This window comes from Megachile rotundata, chromosome 16 (genome assembly GCF_050947335.1).
Source record: "Megachile rotundata isolate GNS110a chromosome 16, iyMegRotu1, whole genome shotgun sequence".
NCBI classification, from domain to species: Eukaryota; Metazoa; Arthropoda; class Insecta; order Hymenoptera; family Megachilidae; genus Megachile; species Megachile rotundata.
In genome coordinates this window covers 10,774,104-10,794,125 of record NC_134998.1, presented here as the reverse complement: position 1 = coordinate 10,794,125, position 20,022 = coordinate 10,774,104, and the positions used below count along the sequence as shown (strand labels likewise).

The following is a 20,022-nucleotide window of genomic DNA, read 5'->3' as shown; positions in this document are numbered from 1 at the left end:
GTTGCATTTCATTTAAATTAATAAAGTACTTAATATAAATTAATGATCAAAGTAATAAATTGATCCGCCATGTCGATCTTAATCGTAAATGGCGGGAAATTCAAATTTGTTTAAGAAGAATTAATAAATTCTATTGATGTAAAATTAAATAGCATTACATTATTAATGTATAAAAATATTATTGTCAAGTATTTGTTTAAATCTTCTGAACCTTTAATTTTTAATAAAAGTAAATGATTTCTTTAGATGATCAAATAAATAACAAAAATTGCTACAAGAAATTAAAACTCAGTTTGTTTAAATCTCACATTTGTTCTCTGACGATAAAGAATAAAACGTGTTTTATCTATGTACAGCACAGCCAACTAACGGTGGAAATGAAAACTACATTTATTTCAGCGGTCGGTAATCTAAGGAGAGGTAATGTACTTGGTACTGTCTTATACTACAGGGTGATTCAGACAATTTGGACAGTTTCTCACTCTTCATCAATTAAATTTTTTCTATATATCATAATCAACTTGCAGACTTCAGATATTCAGAATTAATTATTAATATTAATTGACATTATTAGTATAATGTATATCGCTTGTACTTATGCATTTTGAATTTCCCGCGTTTTCACCAATAACCAATCTTGACCACCAAAAGTTAACAGACTATAAAAATTAATAATTAAATTTTACAAAATATTCATTCCGTATAAACATGGCAAAATCAGTTCCTTAGAAAATATAATGAATCTTAAAAAGTAGAATAGAACTATGGCAAGTTTATGATTGCGTATCTCATTAAAAAAGTCCAATTCGCGAAAAAAGGATATCCGGTGACACAAACGTCACGTGATAGAATTTCAAGATGGATAACCTAAGATGATGACGCGCCCACGGTTTCGCACCCCACGTTTTTTGCACAACGGGCTTAGAAATGGTTCTTCTAAATCGTCTGGGTCATTTATCAACACCTTGTCCTGCGACCTTACCACGAACACTCCAACACGCTTGATATATTTCTTACGCCTCGTCCAGTGATGGATGATGGAAGACGCATATGTTCGGCTGGATGGATCAGGGACTATTACGTTTTATCGACTCTAACAAATGATGATGAGCGCGGGAAAAAACTTTCCCTATCGATTCGACTACCTACTTTATCCTTTGAGGCTCCTTTTCTCGGGCTCATTTTGCTTCAGATTATAGTAGCAGAAAAGATTATAGATTTCGATTTTGGTGGACAAAATATTTTTAGTTTGGTTAGGTGGAATGAATTATTTTTTTAGTTTTTCAAAGATAATCTGTGTTTGTACTAATTTATATTTTATTTATATTTGGTCGTGCACAATTTTAAGTCTGAGGAACCTACTTAATATTTCTAACCTCTTCTTAGGTGAGGTTAGGTTATGTCAGTATGTGGAATGAGTTAAAGTATATTAGTTTATTATGTAGCTCTTCCATATTTGATTTGTATTGGGTTGTACATAGTTTCAATTTTGAAGAACCTATTTAATAACATTTCTAACCTCTTCTCAGGTGAGGTTAGGTTATGTCAATACATGGAATGAGTCATAGTATGTTAGCTGATTATGTAGTTCTTTCATATTCAATTTATATTGGGTTGTACATAGTTTCAATTTTGATGAACTTATTTAATGACATTTCTAACCTCTTCTCAGGTTAGGTTAGGTTATGTCAATACATGGAATGAGTCATAGTATGTTTGCTTATTATGAAGTTCTTTCATATTCAATTTATATTGGGTTGTACATAGTTTCAATTTTGAAGAACCTATTTAATAACATTTCTAACCTCTTCTCAGGTGAGGTTAGGTTATGTCAATACATTGAATGAGTCATAGTAATTTTAAAGTTAAATTAAATTCTTTTCAAGTTAAATTTTTCTTAACATTTTTAAATTAAAATTTTTCTTTAGACTGCATTTTTAATATATCTCGAAGAGTACACGTACAGCGCGTGACCTGCGAAACATAACCTCAAATTCATAAGCACATCAGTGGAAGAAAAGGATATAGTAAAATATTCAAATACGTTAGACCCTAGTTATCCCCTTCAGGGATCTAAGGGATATTTATGAGCAAAGGATCGAGAACGCAAAGCTTAAACCTTGAAGATATTAATTCTGCATACCGTTGAAATAGTAGAAGTTCTGTAAGGTGAACCGTAGATTAATTTTCACCACCACAATTTGCCCGCGAATGCGGATTACTTCCCGAATATTACTTACAGGTAAAATTATACTGTTAAAGGTATAATCATAGACAAAATTAATCTTTTTATTACTAAATCATGACCCACTTTTTATTAATACTACAACCTTCAAATGGCTTACAATCTTACTCTTTTATCATCTAAAAAATTTCTGAAGCTACAAATTCATCTTTACATTTACGCCATATAAACTCCCGTCAGGTATTTTCTCCAACAGTGAAAATAATGGATGTGTTCATAAACATGATGGATCAAAATGTAATGTATCTGTTGTTTGTAGCAAGAGTCAATTTGAAAAGGCACATCCTAAAGAAGTCATAAATAAAAGACACATTCAAACGTCACCCGAACAAATGAAATTTGAAATTCTAATATTTTCCCGCCATAATCACTCTTCATGTTGGTCTCACAAACCAACTACCAACACCTAATTAAATTATTATACTTCACTCAATACAAAAGAAACTATTATCTTTCGCTATTTTATCGAATGTCTTACTATTTCAACCATAACCACAAAATGGCTCCCTCTTCCTCGATCAATGAACCGTCTCGTAAAATTCACCCAAAGCAATCGCATATCGATACGCTCTTACTACCTGTATTATATAACGTTAGTCGACTCTCTAGGTCATTTTCCATAGAAAACGATCGCTTAGTTGACCACGAGCGAAGTAGCCTCAATCTAATCGGTCAAGTTGAGTCGTTAGCCTTGCTGGCCAGTTATCCAAATACTAGGTCAAGGTTAGCAGACATCTGACGAATAAACCCGGTACCTGATTGCTCATTTCTCATGGCTAGACAAGATTACATTTTACCACACTGCAATTTCCGTCCTGGCAAACTGTTCTTTTACTTGCAGTTCCTATCGACTCAATTACCCCTCGAGGGAACCTCGTGATCGTTGCAACACCGATTTCAAACTTCGCACGATTATTGAGCATATCTGAGGTAGTCATTTTGGAGAACTGCAACTGTTTGAAAAAGAAAAATGGCGGGATAACTTGGGATAGAAGGGAGTTTGTCTTTGAGCATATCTGAGGTAGTCATTTTGGAGAACTGCGACTCCTTGGAAAAGGAAAATGGCGGGATAACTTGGGATAGAAGGGAGTTTGTCTTTGAGCATATCTGAGGTAGTCATTTTGGAGAACTGCGACTTCTTGGAAAAGGAAAATGGCGGGACAATTTGAGATAGAAGGGAGTTTGTCTTTGAGCATATCTGAGGTAGTCATTTTGGAGAACTGCGACTCCTTGGAAAAGGAAAATGGCGGGATAACTTGGGATAGAAGGGAGTTTGTCTTTGAGCATATCTGAGGTAGTCATTTTGGAGAACTGCGCCAAGTCTTTAAAAAAGGAAAATGGCGGGACAATTTGAGATAGAAGGGAGTTTGTCTTATGGCGATTTTAACATCTGGACTGCATCTGTAACTTCTTGAAGATATCTTTGACGTTATCTGTGAGAGGTTCTTCAAATTAAATACAATAAAGTCTTGTTAAGTCTCTGGGATTATAATGATATGGTATCTTTACGGAAGATCCGAGTTTCTAGCTATACTTATCCCTTTGTGTTTGACTTTTTAAGTCGCTGATTTTCCGGTTGTAATTTTTCTCTTGATGTGTGAGCACGGACAATGCTCGCTGTAAGGAGGATGATTATGCACTATTGTAGTGTTAGTGAATACTGTCAATATTTATACTGTATGAGAATATTTGGTGCTTCTCTTCAAATATGATCACGTGGCGCTCTAGTATGCAAGATGGTGAACAACGGAGGCCTTTGTAGCATCGGAGGTCGACCAACTGCTTTTCAAATTCTAAAATTTTCTCAAGATGTAATTGAAATTTTTAATAATTGTAATTTTTGCAAGATGTAATTATAATTTTTAATAACTATAATTTTTGCAAGATGTAATTATAATTTTTAATGGTAATAATTTTTGCAAGATGTAATTATCATTTTTAATGGTAATAATTTTTGCAAGATGTAATTATCATTTTTAATGGTAATAATTTTTGCAAGACACAATTATAATTTTTTATGGTAATAATTTTTGCAAGATGTAATTATCATTTTTAATGGTAATAATTTCTGCAAGATATAATTTGCAAATTAGAAACTTAGAATTTAGAATTGACTAAATTTTGAAATCAGGGAAAATCATTTGCAAAGCTACAAATTTAGTAATATTCTTTAGTACTCTCTTGTGGTGTAAAAAATTTTAATACCACTTTACCAACATACTTTAATAATCTCTTTTATCTTCAGCAATTTTAATTTTACAAAACCAACTTCGAATACATAAATTCATTCAGATGTTCAAATTTAATTGCACTTTACCAACATACTTTAATAATCTCTTCTATCTTCAGCAACTTTAATTTTACAAAACCAACTTCAAATACAAAAATTCAATCAGGTGTTCAAATTTAATTCCACTTTACCAACATACTTTAATAATTTCTTCTATCTCCAGCAATTTTAATTTTACAAAACCAACTTCAGAAACAAAAATTCGTTCAGGTGTTCAAATTTAATTCCACTTTACCAACATACTTTAATAATTTCTTCTATCTTCAGCAATTTTAATTTTACAAAACCAACTTCAAATACATAAATTCAATCAAGTGTTCAAATTTAATTCCATTTTACCAACATACTTTAATAATTTCTTCTATCTTCAGCAATTTTAATTTTACAAAACCAACTTCAAATACAAAAATTCATTCAAATGTTCAAATTTAATTCCACTTTACCAACATACTTTAATAATTTCTTCTATCTTCAGCAATTTTAATTTTACAAAACCAACTTCAAATACATAAATTCATCTACATGCTCAAGTAAAAAATGTTCAAATAATCAAATGTACCAAGCAATGTAATAAGCAATGACCATATAATTGAACAGTCAAACAGAAAAATTAGAAAGATAGGAACTCCCGTTCTCTGGTCTTCAGACATCCGAAGGTGATCCAGTTGGGAGTCCATCGTAACAACAGCTCGCATTATGCCCAGGATGAGCGCCGAGAAAGGGACTTAATCGTTGTGAGCCGCTTATAAGAGCGCGACAGTCGAATGCTTCATTCAGTTCAGTTAACGTGACCCAAGGCAAACCAGTCCCTGGTGCTTATCTAACGATAAAATTGCTTATCGTTTTCCTCTTTTTTCGCATCTGTCAATTTTCTGTCCACGGTTAGGCAGTGACTGCATAGAAAAATTGTGGTGCGAGTTCCTTTGGCGTTGAAAAAAGTAAACTTGTCATTTTCCTTTTAATGCAAGTTTTATTTGATTCAAGTTTCAGTGCGAAAGTGTTTGAAAGACACGTGAATTTATGTGTTTGGAATTTATGTGTACTGTGAATGAATAATTCATTGTTGATTATGGATGAGAAAGTATAAACATTCTTGTGAATTGAGAGGTGAAATAAGGTTTTTGTTCATTTTTTGTTTATGTAAAATTATTTGTAAAGGGGGAAGTTCAAAAATTATAAATAATTCTATTTGAGTTTCTTGAGCTTGGACTTTCACGTGTTTTGTCAAAGAAGGAGTTTCTTCATTTGTATGCATGAGAAATGCTAATTTGTTTTTAGAAATCTTTCAATACCTTTCTCCACATATTTTCACTAACTTAATTATTTTGAAATTTTCTCACTGAATTTGTCTTCGAGCGAGTAAAGAATTTGAACAAATTTCAAAATTCAATTCAGATAATACTTGAGAATATTGTTCAAATAAATTGTTCGAAAATAAAAAAAAATACGGAAATGTTATAAATTTTTAATTTTATTAAATGACTTAAAATTGAGTGATAATAGCAAAAGATTGGTGCTACAATCTGAAGCGTAGAAAAATTAAAATAAATGTCAGATAAAATTAAATTTGAATAGCCTGGTCGTTCCTTATTTAAATTTAGAATCCGACACGAGGAATATTTTTGTTTACAATATTCGTTATTAAGTTCTATTTTGGAAAATCGTAGAGTACTCGAGTGGCAGCCACGTGGATTTCAAAGCGTACTCTGATTTCAATAATGAATTTCTTGCGTGCTAATGAACTTTGTGAATGTTGCGTAACCATTACTTAAGCATCGAAATTGTAAACATGTTAGTATATTTACTCAAAAGTCGCGAATGACGAAACGAACGTTTTTTAATGTCATACAATCGAAGTTTCCGCAAGTCATCGTTAATGAGAGAAGCAACGTTAGATTATCGAATGCCTGGCACAGCAAACTCTCGTTATTTTGCCGTAAAGTTTACAAACTTTACAAATGATTGATAAAACTTTACAAATGATTGACAAAACTTAGATTTACAAAAGTAAGTTCACAAATTTAATTTACGAATTTATAAATGTTAAAATTTGGTTAATTTAGGCTTGCCAGAAATGAATGTACTGGGAACACTGTGAAAACGGCCATGTAACGAGAGTCAACTTCCAAACCTCTCTTACCAGAGAGTACCAAGTAAAAAATGACAAGGGTATACAAGTCCTAAAATAAATAATTACCAAGATATCAAGATTTTCAGACCAATTACCGTAATCGGTAAAGTTCGGGACACATCGGGTAAGATCGGACGGACATCCTGGATCAATGACCGAATCGAAACGCGTTCAATTGAATTTAATTCTATCGACTATAAATATGAAGTGCATTACATAGACTTAAAAATCATTGAACTGAATTGCATGCTGCTGAACAGTATCAAGATTGCATTCAATTGAACCTTGTCAAATTGCATCGGATGCACGATAAACTTGCAGGTTTGGGAATTGGGGATCTGGGAATTGGGGATTTGGGAATTGGGGAATTTGGGAATTGGAGGATTTGGGAATTGGGGGATTTTGGAATTGGAGGATTTGGGAATTGGGGAATGTGGGAATTGGGGAATGTGGGAATTGGGGTATGTGGGAATTGAGGAATGTGGCAATTGGGGAATGTGCGAATTGAGGAATGTGGGAATTGGGGAATGTGGGAATTGGGGGATTTTGGAATTGGAGGATTTGGGAATTGGGAAATGAGGGAATTGGGGAACGTGGGAATTGGGGAATGTGGGAATTGGGGACTGTGGGAATTAGGGGATTTGGGAATTGGGGAATGTGGGAATTGGGGAATGTGAGAATTGGGAAATGTGGAAATTGGGGAATGTGGGAAATGGGGAACGTGGAAACTGGGGAACGTGGGAATTGGAAAATGTGGGAATTAGGGAATATTGGAATTGGGGAATGTGGGAATTGGGGAATGTGCGAATTGAGGAATGTGGGAATTGGGGAATGTGGGAATTGGGGGATTTTGGAATTGGAGGATTTGGGAATTGGGAAATGAGGGAATTGGGGAACGTGGGAATTGGGGAATGTGGGAATTGGGGACTGTGGGAATTAGGGGATTTGGGAATTGGGGAATGTGGGAATTGGGGAATGTGAGAATTGGGAAATGTGGAAATTGGGGAATGTGGGAAATGGGGAACGTGGAAACTGGGGAACGTGGGAATTGGAAAATGTGGGAATTAGGGAATATTGGAATTGGGGAATGTGGGAATTGGGGAATGTGGGAATTGAGGAATGTGGGAATTGGGGAATGTGGGAATTGGGGAATGTGGGAATTGGGGGATTTTGGAATTGGAGGATTTGGGAATTGGGAAATGAGGGAATTGGGGAACGTGGGAATTGGGGAATGTGGGAATTGGGGACTGTGGGAATTAGGGGATTTGGGAATTGGGGAATGTGGGAATTGGGGAATGTGAGAATTGGGGAATGTGGGAAGTGGGGAACGTGGAAACTGGGGAACGTGGGAATTGGAAAATGTGAGAATTAGGGAATATTGGAATTGGGGAATGTGGGAATTCGAGGACGTGGAATTGGGGAATGTGGAATTAGGAAACGTGGGAATTGGGGAATGTGGAATTCGGAAATGTGGGAATTGGAGAATGTGGAATTGAAAAATGTGGGATTGGGGAATATTGGAACTGAGGAATGTGAAAATTGGGGAACGTGGAATTGGGAAATGTAGGAATTGTCCAATATTCGAATTGAAAATATAGAAACTCAGGAATCTGAGAATATAAAAATTTGAGAACATTTTTCACACGCCAACTGATGGCGTAACATCAGTACAATAAAAATAAATGAAGAAATATTACTCCTAGAAGTCCTCACGTTTGACACCGCCTGTACAGAAGCAAGTAAAGGCGGGCTACTTTCATTCGTTACAGTTAACCGTCATCAAGATTAATATCGTGACAAAGGGACGCATTCACAGCTACCAAGAACTCGATTTTTTTCAATCACCTCGTATTAAATTGTCCAATCCCGAAAGATCTTATCGAAACGAATTGTCTGGAATTTAAAGCGCCATTAGACGTTGATTACGCCTCGCATGATACCAATTCGTTTATGGCAGCGTTCGACTCGGAGAAACTTGAAGAGCGCGTCGTTAAAAGCAGCCAGCTTCTTCCGGAAAGTTTCATCTGCAGATTCCCGTTGGAGCAACCTTGAAAACTTTAACTGGCAGTCTTTTATTTTATTTCTTCGTTGAAACTAGAAATTTAACGGGTTAATACTGCAGGAAAGTGACGAGTTAAACTCGATTTGAAAAAGAAATATATGTGTGAACTAAGTGAACGTAAAATGAAAAAGAAGTTAAGGGATGAAAAGGAAAGAAGTTACAAAAGCTTGTAAACAGTGTAAATCGTATTAGTGAAAAAATTAATTACAGGATTCTAAATTCAAAATCCAGTCATGGCACCACCAGAAACGTAAGTTCGCAGTTTAATGTAAAAGTAGTGACGGCTACAAACTGTCTATTACATATAAAATTTTGTCCAATTAGAACAATAATCCAACCTGTTGTTAATAATCAATCTTAACCTTCAAATTTTCTACAGTTCTTAATTTTTTAAATTTTGAAAGAATATAAATTATTTTTATATACAAAATGTATGTACAAATAAGGCAATTAATCTGTACATATAGAAATATAAAGATTTTATTTGATTAAGAGAATTCATCGCAACGTGGTATAATGAAATTTTTAATTAAATTATAAGAAACTTTGTTTAAATATGACATGGTTGATTAATTTGTTTACTGAAATACATTTTTAGCGAAGAGAGTCATTCGATGCTCGGCTATCGTTCGGTAGATTATGTGAAAGTGACGAAGGCCGAAAATGTTTGCGAAGATATTGAAAATAACAATACATACGACGAAGAGAAGATATTCGACGACAGAAACGAGCTACCGCAATATTCGTCAAATTCTAAAGGTGTATTTGCACAGGTGAGAATAAAAGAGAAGTTGAAGTATGTTTTGGCATGTTCTTTTTTTATTGTAATGTAAAGTAAGTGGAAGGATAATGTTGCAAATTAGTTCATTTTGGTAAATGGTAGAGGGACGTGAGAAATTTATTTTGGAATATACTGGGAGGGGATTTGGAAATTTGGGGAATTTAGGGAATTTGGGATTTCGGAGAGTTTGGGAATTGGGGAATGTGGGAATTGGGGGATTTGGAAATTGGGGAATGTGAGAATTGAGGAATGATGGAATTGGGGAAGTGTGGAATTGGGGAATGTGGGAATTGGGGGATTTGGGAATTGGGGAATGTGGGAATTGGGGGATTTGGGAATTGGGGGATTTGGGAACTGTGGAATTTGGGAATTGGGGGGTTTGGGAATTGGGGGATTTAGGAATTGGGGGATTTGGGAATTGGGGAATGTGGGAATTGGGGAATGTGGGAATTGGGAAATGTGGGAATTGAGGAATGTGGGAATTGGGGAATATAGGAATTGGGAAATGTGGGAATTGGGGAATGTGGGAATTGGGGAATGTGGGAATTGGGAAATGTGGGAATTGGACGATGTGGGAATTGAGGAATGTGGGAATTGGGGAATATAGGAATTGGGAAATGTGGGAATTGGGGAATGTGGGAATTGGGGAATGTGGGAATTGGGGAATTTGGAAATTTGGAAATTTGGAAAATTGGAAAATTGAGAATTCGACAATTTAGAAATTTGAGAATTTAGAAATTTGAGAATTTAGAAATTTGAGAATTTGGAAATTTGAGAATTTAGAAATTCTTTAATTTGGAAACCTTCATTCTCCCTCCCATTACATTGGCAAATTCCTCTTTCCCCAAACCTTCACACACCCACTCCCACAATTCCTCATCCACGGCAATATATCGAGAGTCCCCAATAAACAAACATCAATAATTTCCAAACAGGCCTGCATCAATTACAGCCAACAACGTTGCAACGACACGTAAATCTCAAATATTCATCTCGTAAACTCTGTTCCAGTGTTTAGTATGCGGTGCAGTTTTGTTACTAGCAACCGGTGGAGGAATGCCAATTGGTTACAGCGCCATTCTCCTACCACAATTAGCTCAAGACAATGGTACAATGCATGCTGATCAAGAGCTCGGATCTTGGATAGGTATGTATATCGTCGCAAAGCCAATATTCTTTATCCTTCGATTCAAACATTTAACTTGTTTCACAATATTGTTACCTTCGAGCATTGTTCAGAGCTAGAAAGCAGGCATATGACTCCTTAACACTCTCCTGTCACGTGATTCAATTATGACTGAGGGGAAGAGACAAATGGGGAAGGTTCTAAATCGACTGATGATCGCTTAATCTATCTACTCAATGAAAAAATTACGTTTCATGTAATATAAAATAAATCTGAAACAGGTCGGGTAACGATCATTGGCTATTCAATATGGGTGATGAAACTTAAGGAAACAAGAGGGATTTTGGCAACTGATCGAGCTGGAACTCCGTTCCAAGCGAAGTTTCAAGTAAAAAATTGTACAGGAAAGAACATCGCACAAATCTTGGACTTTTAATGGCTCTGGTTGAAACGCTGCCATTTTGTAGTCTGACTGCTAGTTAAAAATTATTATTAACCCGACTGGAGTCTGGTTTTATATTTTGATATTCAAGAGTTAGTTACATTAGCTTGTTTCATATGAACTCTATGTCAGTTGCCTGTTAGGTTAGGTCAGGTTAGGTTACGGTCGGTTCTAAGTAACCCGACTCAAATATCACTCATCTCATTTATTATTGATCTGTTCAATGCATGTTGCAGTTAGGTTATGTTAAGTTAGGTTCACTTCTAAATTACCTAACCCAGCTCAAGTATCAATTACGTTATTTAGAATGTGGGAATTTGGAAATTGGGGAATGTGGAAATTGGGGAATGTGGGAATTGGGGAATGTGGGAATTGGGGAATGTGGGAATTGGGGAATGTGAGAATTGAGAAATCTGGGAATTGGGGAATGTGGGAATTGGGGAATGTGTAAATTGGGATATGTGTAAATTGGGGAATGTGGGAATTGGGGAATGTGGGAATTGTGGAATGTGTGAATTGGGATATGTGGGAATTGGGGAATGTGGGAATTGGGGAATGTGGAAATTGGGGAATGTGGGAATTGGGGAATGTAGAAATTGGGGAATGTAGGAATTGGGGAATGTGAGAATTGAGGAATGTGGGAATTGGGGAATGTGAGAATTGAGGAATGTGGGAATTGGGGAATGTGGGAATTGGGGAATGTGTAAATTGGGATATGTAGGACTTGGGATATGTGGGAATTGGGGAATGTGGAAATTGGGAAATGTGGGAATTGGGGAATGTGGAAATTGGGGAATGTAGGAATTGGGGAATGTAGGAATTGGGGAATGTGAGAATTGAGGAATGTGGGAATTGGGGAATGTGGGAATTGGGGAATGTGGAAATTGGGATATGTGGGAATTGGGGAATGTGGGAATTGGGGAATTTAGATTGATCTACTTAGTTATGTTGCAGTTAGGTTATGTCCAGCTAGGTTCACTTCCAAGCTACCCAACCCAGCTCAAGTATAAGTTATATTATTTAAATTGATCTACTCAATATATGTTGCATTCACTTTATGTTAAGTTAGGTTCTAACCTAACAGCTGATCTCGTCATAAAAGTCTCTACTCAAAATCACACACAAATAAATTACTAAAGGAACATGAATCCAGAGTGATGTCCTCTTTAATGAACCCACTTCCTAATTCCTAATAATTTCCCAAAATCAACGTTAACTTACGGTCTGCTAAATTCCTCTTCCCGCGTTTGAAACTGTATGAGAAAGTTCAAGAACCAGCCCACAAGTTCAAGGGTGCGCCATAAATATGTTGCACACCGTTTAACCAGACTGATGACTGGCGATTCGTCGCGTGTTGTGGCTGACCTACATATTGTCTGATTGGATAACCTTTACCAATGAGAGTCAATGCCAAGTGTAACCATAAGGGATTTTTATCACCCGGATATCTATTTTAAGTGGTAAATGACATAACAGGTGTGCAGTGTCCTCAGGAAGATTTCATGTCTGCTGAGTCACACTTTGATTCGGGCACAAAATTGGGCCATTAGGTTTCCGTATGATTGAGGTCAAACGTCATTATTTCATTTGGTTTTTGACCTAGTTTGGAGATAAACAGGACACTATAGGGACACTGTTATGGGCCGCCAATGTTATGGGACGTCATGGAGAGATATTTAAGGCAATCTTTTAGTTAGGGTCTAACCATAGAGACTTTTTTAAGTCTTAACAGTTTCTAGGTAAAATTGTGAAGGCTCATTTTTTCTAAGGTCCAAAGTATCTGTTCCATTTGTTATATTGCAGCTTCGGTACATAGCCTTGCATCACCTATGGGCTCCCTACTGTCAGGTCCATTGTTAGATGGGATCGGTAGACGCGGTGCCTTGCGACTTTCAGCCATACCTCTCTGTGCCGGGTGGATTATTATGGGCTTTGCCAACAACATCCCCTACATTTTAACAGCAAGAATCGTCTCCGGTTTTTCTATCGGTCTAATGGCGGTGCCAGCTCAGGTATTTCGTTCCCACAAATATTTTATAATCTATTTCATTTCTTTTACAAATTAATGTACTGATCGTTAACTATATTTTATCTTTTAATTCGAAAATCCCTGTATCTCTGAAGTTTAAGTTTGATCCCAAGGTGTTGTTAGCCGAAATGGCGGATCCAGGACTCCGCGGAATTCTAACAGGAAGCACACTAACCTTCTACTGCCTCGGTATCGTCATAATATACGCCTTAGGGGCCGTATTAGCTTGGAACATTGTGGCACTTTGCGGTACTGTACTTCCGGCGATGGCGTTGATCGCTCTAATCTTGATACCGGAAAGTCCAGCGTGGCTAGTAAGACGGAACAGACCCGACGAAGCTAAGAAAGCTCTCTTATGGTTGAGGGGAGGAAATTCTAAACAGGTATCCCAAAAATAATTTTCTAAAAACCTAAAAAAGAATGAGGAAATTTAAATTTCCTAATTAAGTTTGGAAGATTGTAGATACTTTATTTTCCAGGTTAACTCAGAGATAGCAGTTTTAGAAGCGAGGGCAAAAACGGACTTGGCACGAACAACTGCTAATGTATCGTTGCTTCAACAAGTTTCCGCGGCAGTTTCCACCATTCTTGATCCGAGCGTCCTGAAGCCTTTGACCATCATCAATATCTTCAACATACTGCAATTAATTAGCGGAACCTACGTCGTTGTCTTCTATGCAGTCAATTTCATTGAAGCAGTTGGTAAGAAAAATTTGAGTCTAGAAAATTCAACAGTGATCAGTTTTAATCGTTTGCAGGTGGTAACATCGTGAATAATTATGTGGCAGCTGTAATTACGGGGATTGTCAGGCTATTATTCAGTTTAATGGCAAGTGTTTTATTATTGAGAGTAGGGAGAAGAAGTTTGGGAATATTTTCGGCTCTGGGCACTGCTGTTGCTTCGCTGATTCTTGTGGGTTACATGGTTTTGTCGAAAGGACCATCTTCTATCGATGTACGTCATTCAAAAAAGAAAATCATATGTAACATTAATATTTAAAATTATATTTTATATGTGTTTCAGATTTATGTCATTGGCATTTGTTTACTGTTATACGTCGGTGCAAACACTTTGGGCCTCATGACACTTCCAGTACTAATGGTTGCCGAGCTACTTCCGCAAAGAGCGCGGGGAATCGGTGGTGGCTGCAACTACTTCCTCTTTAATTTACTCATCTTCGTAGTTACAAAAATTTTCCCTACGGTATGCAACTATGTTTTTCGTTAATTTGATCTTAAACCTTTCATTTATTCCATATTTTCGTGTATTTACTGAAACAGATGTGCGAGGCGGTGGGTGTCGTCGGCATCTTCACCATTTTTGGAAGTGCCGCCATTTTAGAAGCAGTATTTATCTACCTTGCTCTACCGGAAACGAAAAATCGTACTCTTGAAGAAATTGAAAATTATTTTCAGGTATATATTCTTTTTCCTTTGGGTTGTACATATTTTTTATTCTATTTTTTATTCCAGCAAGACAATTTACTTTGGGTAACAAGATCAAGGGAAAGGAGAAAGGATGATGCGTTCATCATTAATAAAGTTTAGTGTTACGAAACGTATGTAAAATTGTACATAAATGTCTTGAAATGTTATATAATTTTATATTGTATAATATATGATTACGTGTTTCTAGTTAATTTTATTTATAACATTGTATTTCCTTATCTTAATATGTGCTAGCTATGCATTTGTATTTAACTTATATTTGAAATAAAATTAGAATAGGTTTAGTAATGAATTACATAACAGTTTCTATCAATACACAGTAGGTAATACCTTTATTCGTTTTTCTTTTGTTCCTGACAACATATTTTATATTATTTTTTAACTTTATTTAAATAATCAATAACTTTATAATCAATAACTTTACAGTTAACAATACTTTTCATAATTAAACTTCTTCACTGGTTGCTTATTGTTATGTATCATACTTATACGCATAACCTCTAAGCGTATACGTATTTAACTAGGCTAGTTGTACAACAACTAGAGTTTTGTGTTATTAAAAGGAACTGGGTGGAGGTTTTAAGCTTGAGGATTACGGAATTTTTCTCCTGCGAACTTAGCAGCGGCACCTAACTCCTCTTCGATGCGAAGAATCTGATTATATTTGGCCAAACGTTCGGAACGGCAAGGTGCGCCAGTTTTAATCTGACCGGTCGACAATCCAACGACCAGATCAGCTATAAACGTATCTTCTGTCTCTCCGGAACGATGAGATACCATTGTGCCCCAACCAGCGCTCTTGGCAAGTTTGTGCGCATTAATAGATTCTGTGACGGTTCCTATTTGGTTGACTTTCAACAACAGACAGTTACAGGCTTTCTTTTCAATAGCTGTCTTGATTCTGTAACATATAAAGACATTAGCATTCGTGGATACATTTGAATTAACTAGATATTAGAAGTTAAACATGTACCTCTCAGGATTTGTGACGGTAAGATCATCACCCACTATCTGAATAGGGGTAGAGGCAGTCATGGTGGTCCAGGATTCCCAGTCGTCCTGGTCGAACGGATCTTCAATGGAAACGATCGGGAATTCCTTGACGAAGTCCAAGTACAGATTCTTCAAGGCTGTCGGGTCCAAGTATGTGGCTGGGTCAGACTTCTCATTTTTGAAGTCCAAATCGTATTTTCCGTTCTTATGGAACTCGGATGCAGCGACATCCATACCAATCTTTATTTTTCCCTCGTATCCAGCGACCTACAATGTCGTAATGATTAGTAATCATGCAAGAACGTTAAGTGAACTGCAAAGTACAACACTAACCTTGATGGCATCCATGATTAAGTTCAAGGCTTCTTTGTTCTCCAAGATGTTTGGAGCGAAACCACCCTCATCTCCAACGGCGGTGGCGTCAAGACCGAACTTCTTCTTAATTCCGGCCTTCAGATGATGGTAAACTTCGCTACCCATCTTCATCGCTTCGGTGAAGTTAGCAGCACCAGTAGGTAAAATCATGAACTCTTGCATGGCCAATTTGTTTCCAGCATGAGAACCACCATTGATAACATTGAAAGCTGGAACTGGTAAAATAATGTTGGGATTTCCTGCCAGTTCTGCAATGTATCTGTAATCAGAAAAGAGTTAATGATGGCAGCCAGTTATTAAAATTTATGTGTCATGCATGAACCAAAAGCTATATTTACTTGTACAATGGCACTCCCTTCTTAGCAGCTCCTGCTTTACACACTGCCAATGAAACACCAAGAAGTGCATTTGCACCAAGCTTTGACTTATTTGGTGTGCCATCGAGTTTCAGAAGGAAGTTATCAATGTCGGTTTGTTGGGTGACTTCCAAATTTGCCTGCACAACAAATGAATTGACTATGTGAATCATTGGGTCTGAAGAGTTAGAAGTAATTGTTTAATTGTTGAAATACCTTTAATAATTCAGGTGTGATGGTTTTATTAATGTTGTCTACAGCTTTGAAGACAGATTTTCCATGGTACTTCGATTTGTCATTGTCTCGAAGTTCCAGAGCTTCGTGAACACCAGTTGAAGCACCTGATGGAACTGCAGCTCTGAATAGTCCATTTTCAGTTACAAGATCAACCTGTAAATGGCATAATTAGAAAAATTATCTTGGATGTAAAAGAAATATAATCAAATTTTGAATTCATATCTTACCTCCACAGTGGGGTTACCACGGGAGTCATAGATCTGACGTGCTTTGATGCTCTGAATTGGCATTTTCTGACTGGACTTTGTACTGTACTTAGAAATGAGTAATCTGAAACAGAATGATGTAAAAATAACAGAATAATTAGTCGGCAACCGTAAAGCTAGTAACATGTAGTACGAACAAAAAATCTACACAAGTTCTAAAAATATATTGTCTCTCTTTAACCTTAAACTTCGATAGCGCTGCTATTCTCAAGTTAAGTACGTTAGGTATTTGATGAAAAAGATATACGAGGAATTGAAATATGTACATATTTCCGAAATATGACACTGCTTGACCTTGACAAGGTCACTGGAAGAAACGAAATGAAATTGAAATAAAATCGCTAAATCTTTTATTTCGACGATTTGAAATACTTGCAACTCGACTCCAATATGCTCGAAATATCACGTGTAATGACCTTACGGTGAAATTTCGGCAGTTAATGCATGCGGCACGTATTACGAACATTTTTTCAGCAATCCTGAGAAAAAGGCAGGCCAAAAATGTGCAGACGACAGCGTAATATTCTTCGACAGTATGTTAAGATTCTTGGAGAGACGATCTTTTTTAAATAATGAACAAAACTTCGAGAAAATCTGCTCACCTAATGCAACGATCAACAACCTTCTACAACGCTCGCAACAGAATGATATTCTGTCCTACAGTTGACCTCGAATCACGAGCACAGCGTTAATCTCGCGAATCAATTGCACGTATGAAATCGTGGAAGTGTGAATCTGACTTATACTTGTCGATTATCAATAGTAAGCGATATTATAAGAATCAGATTCGAAACAGCAGACTTTAAATATTTATTATATATAGCTTAAAATTATCGTACGATTGAATAATAAAAATTATGTAATTTCTGACGTCGAATAGCAAATAGCCGCATATAAGATTCTTTATGATTGACCATCTTGGCATTATATTCTTCGTGCTTTGCGATGGCGCCTTCAAAAGGCGCGAATGCAAAGTAAAATAATTTTTTGGTTTTGGATTAATCAATAAATAAATATCGAGATTATTTTTGTTGAAAGTTTATTCAAAAATATGAAAGATGTTCAGTTATTATGATACAATTTGTACATGTAGAATTACATTATATGATTGGAAGAATTGTTACTTAAACATATGTAATTTTATGAACAAATTTCGATAACAGAAGTACTGCATTCCAAGAGACAGTTCTTACAAAATCTATTATAAATAAAATTAATTTCAGGTAATACACTTAAATAAATTTGTACACTAAATATTAAATTACTGTTTTGTAACTAATTGTAAGTATTACAAGTTTTCAAATACGATCATTTACGATCATATTAAGGAGTAATTAACCTTCATTAGTCCTTGATTTGTTTTCCTAAGGCATAAATATTGTATTATAGAATTTCTTCATAAGTCACATATATTCAGTCGTTTATGAACTGAAATTGTAGAGATCAAAGTACATATTTTACACAAAGGCACCTTATATAAGTATTGCAAATGTAAGGAACATAACACTGTGAAATGAATATAATAATTTCTCAAGAAACTTAAATGTATTAGATTTATGAAAGGATAATATATTAACATAATTAAAATAATGTTATTGAAAAAATATATCTATATTTTCAAATATTATTAAATTATCTCAGTCTTTCGACTACCTAAACTTTTCTTAATCAATGCCCAATCTTCAAGAATATCTGCATCATTAAGCATATAAACAATGTAAGGCCCTGCAACAGAAACTGCCCTTCTTCTTTCAGTATGATTTCGGCGTCTTCTACCATTAGAATTTAACCATAAGTCTGCATGAATATCAACATTATTCCTATCTTCCTCTAATCTGCGAATTTTTTCTTGTAAGTCACTATGAATGCAGTCCCAGATTAATTCTTTTTCGCTTTCAAAATTCTGTAGTGCAGCCTGCTCCTCTGCCAGAAACTTATTCTGTATATTTTGAAGCCTATATTGTTTCAATATTCCAGCTACTTCTGTTTTTGTTTTCATGTTTTCTTTCAAACGTTCCAATGGTATCAAATATTCTTCAGATTTTCCAACTCTTACTTCTCCTAATTTCGTATCTACTTGAGTAATCCTTTCACGGTAAAGTCTGCAATTTGTTTTTAAATTATATGTTAGTAAACATCGATGAACTATGCCTTTGTCCGGTACTAATTTAAATGTAATGTAGAAAATTATTACTTACTGCTCTTTAAGAAGAGTAAATTGTCGTTCTAAGTCGACTAAATTTTCCATGCATTCGTTGCGTCTCCTTTCACATTCATCTTCATCCATTTCAGAAGAGTCATCACTGTCTGTGTGTTCTGCACTGCTGTCACACGACGCAGAGCTCTGGTTACTTTCATTACTGTCATGTGACATTTCTTCTCCTTCTGCTTCGGATTCATCTTTAACACTTGGCATCTGTCTAGATATTAAGCTCATTTACAGGATTAAATAATAAAAACTGATTTCATGACACATTTACAACTTCGAAAACATATACAGAGCTATACAACTTATTAATTTTATTATATAAACATTGCAGTAACATAACCTCAAATATCTGTTTATATTATCACAGGAGTTGTTACACTTATAGCAATAATAAGTAAGAAATTACAAAAGAATATCACTAAGCTCTGATTAATATTAAAATGTAAAATTTGTTTTAAAGAATACCGATATTCTGTTATCGAAAATTCAGGATAATTCTATCGAAGTTGTCACAGTGATTTATTGCAGTCTTATAACAAGTAACGGCATCGTTATTTACATGACATTGAAAGGCATACTTACTGCAAAATAATCGTATGTTTTTTTTGCAAAAGCAATGTCTGAAATAACTGTTATCAAGAAACAAGAACGCCTGTCACCTTTTCGACAGAATATACCATTTGTATATCTAAATATGCGGTATCTTCATGAAGCATGCGCGTTCATGTTTCTATAAAACATGCGTAGTATGTTTTCATCCGTCTACTGCACATTATGTTTTAGGAAAGTAAAAAATTACTTTCGTGACAGAAACGTTAAGAATTCTTGACAATAAGATTAAATAAATGGCTGACAAAAGTTTAGCTATAAATAAGTAAAGGAAAAATGTCTACGGTTATATTTCTTTATAATTGTAGGATAATTTATGTACTTTAAAATTTTGCAGATAAAGAAAAGGGTAGCAGAAATCTATTACTAGGAAGTGTGTATGGGACTCCTCGTAGTCAGGAAAGGAAATCAACCAGGTATAA

General features: G+C 35.5%; 4 protein-coding genes across 9 annotated transcripts in view; 2 read left to right on the top strand and 2 right to left on the bottom strand.

Annotated features, from left to right (window-relative positions):
* The first annotated feature begins 5,333 nt into the window (after positions 1-5,333).
* LOC100877253 (facilitated trehalose transporter Tret1-2 homolog) lies at positions 5,334-14,746 on the top strand. Of its 3 annotated transcripts, XM_076541418.1 has the most exons (12): positions 5,334-5,642; positions 6,599-6,790; positions 8,436-8,978; positions 9,327-9,501; positions 10,521-10,656; positions 12,881-13,089; positions 13,220-13,489; positions 13,586-13,808; positions 13,865-14,061; positions 14,131-14,310; positions 14,388-14,522; positions 14,580-14,746. In XM_076541418.1, the coding sequence occupies exons 3-12, from the start codon at positions 8,962-8,964 to the stop codon at positions 14,652-14,654; spliced, it is 1,617 nt and encodes a 538-aa protein (XP_076397533.1). In that variant the 5' UTR covers positions 5,334-5,642; positions 6,599-6,790; positions 8,436-8,961; the 3' UTR covers positions 14,655-14,746. The 3 variants fall into 3 exon arrangements, with proteins under 3 accessions (XP_076397533.1, XP_012145258.2, XP_003705316.2); XM_012289868.2 differs by lacking the exon at positions 6,599-6,790 and having other exon boundaries at positions 5,516-5,642; XM_003705268.3 differs by lacking the exons at positions 5,334-5,642; positions 6,599-6,790 and having other exon boundaries at positions 8,108-8,978.
* A 112-nt stretch (positions 14,747-14,858) lies between these two features.
* Positions 14,859-17,543, bottom strand: Eno (alpha-enolase). Of its 2 annotated transcripts, none has more exons than XM_003705257.3 (7): positions 17,385-17,543; positions 16,744-16,846; positions 16,496-16,669; positions 16,262-16,419; positions 15,882-16,182; positions 15,529-15,815; positions 14,859-15,456 (listed from the first exon to the last, which is right to left on the bottom strand). In XM_003705257.3, exons 2-7 carry the CDS (start codon positions 16,804-16,806, stop codon positions 15,135-15,137), a joined length of 1,305 nt encoding a protein of 434 aa, XP_003705305.1. In that variant the 5' UTR covers positions 16,807-16,846; positions 17,385-17,543; the 3' UTR covers positions 14,859-15,134. The 2 variants fall into 2 exon arrangements, with proteins under 2 accessions (XP_003705305.1, XP_012145253.1); XM_012289863.2 differs by having other exon boundaries at positions 17,247-17,386.
* Positions 17,544-18,374: 831 nt separating this feature from the next.
* Positions 18,375-19,695, bottom strand: Brms1 (breast cancer metastasis-suppressor 1-like protein). 3 transcript variants are annotated; one of them, XM_076541425.1, is made up of 3 exons: positions 19,574-19,695; positions 18,981-19,198; positions 18,375-18,884 (listed from the first exon to the last, which is right to left on the bottom strand). In XM_076541425.1, exons 2-3 carry the CDS (start codon positions 19,196-19,198, stop codon positions 18,410-18,412), a joined length of 693 nt encoding a protein of 230 aa, XP_076397540.1. In that variant the 5' UTR covers positions 19,574-19,695; the 3' UTR covers positions 18,375-18,409. The 3 variants fall into 3 exon arrangements, with proteins under 3 accessions (XP_076397540.1, XP_076397539.1, XP_003705306.1); XM_076541424.1 differs by lacking the exon at positions 19,574-19,695 and adding an exon at positions 19,457-19,566 and having other exon boundaries at positions 18,981-19,202; XM_003705258.3 differs by lacking the exon at positions 19,574-19,695 and having other exon boundaries at positions 18,981-19,367.
* Positions 19,696-19,727: 32 nt separating this feature from the next.
* LOC100877788 (uncharacterized) overlaps positions 19,728-20,022 on the top strand; it is an 82,185-nt gene continuing 81,890 nt past the window's right edge. Inside the window, exons 1-2 of the mRNA XM_076541410.1 lie at positions 19,728-19,865; positions 19,938-20,016. Of these exons, the coding sequence (XP_076397525.1) occupies positions 19,980-20,016 (37 nt within the window). The 5' untranslated portion in view covers positions 19,728-19,865; positions 19,938-19,979. The remainder of the gene's footprint in view (positions 19,866-19,937; positions 20,017-20,022) is intronic.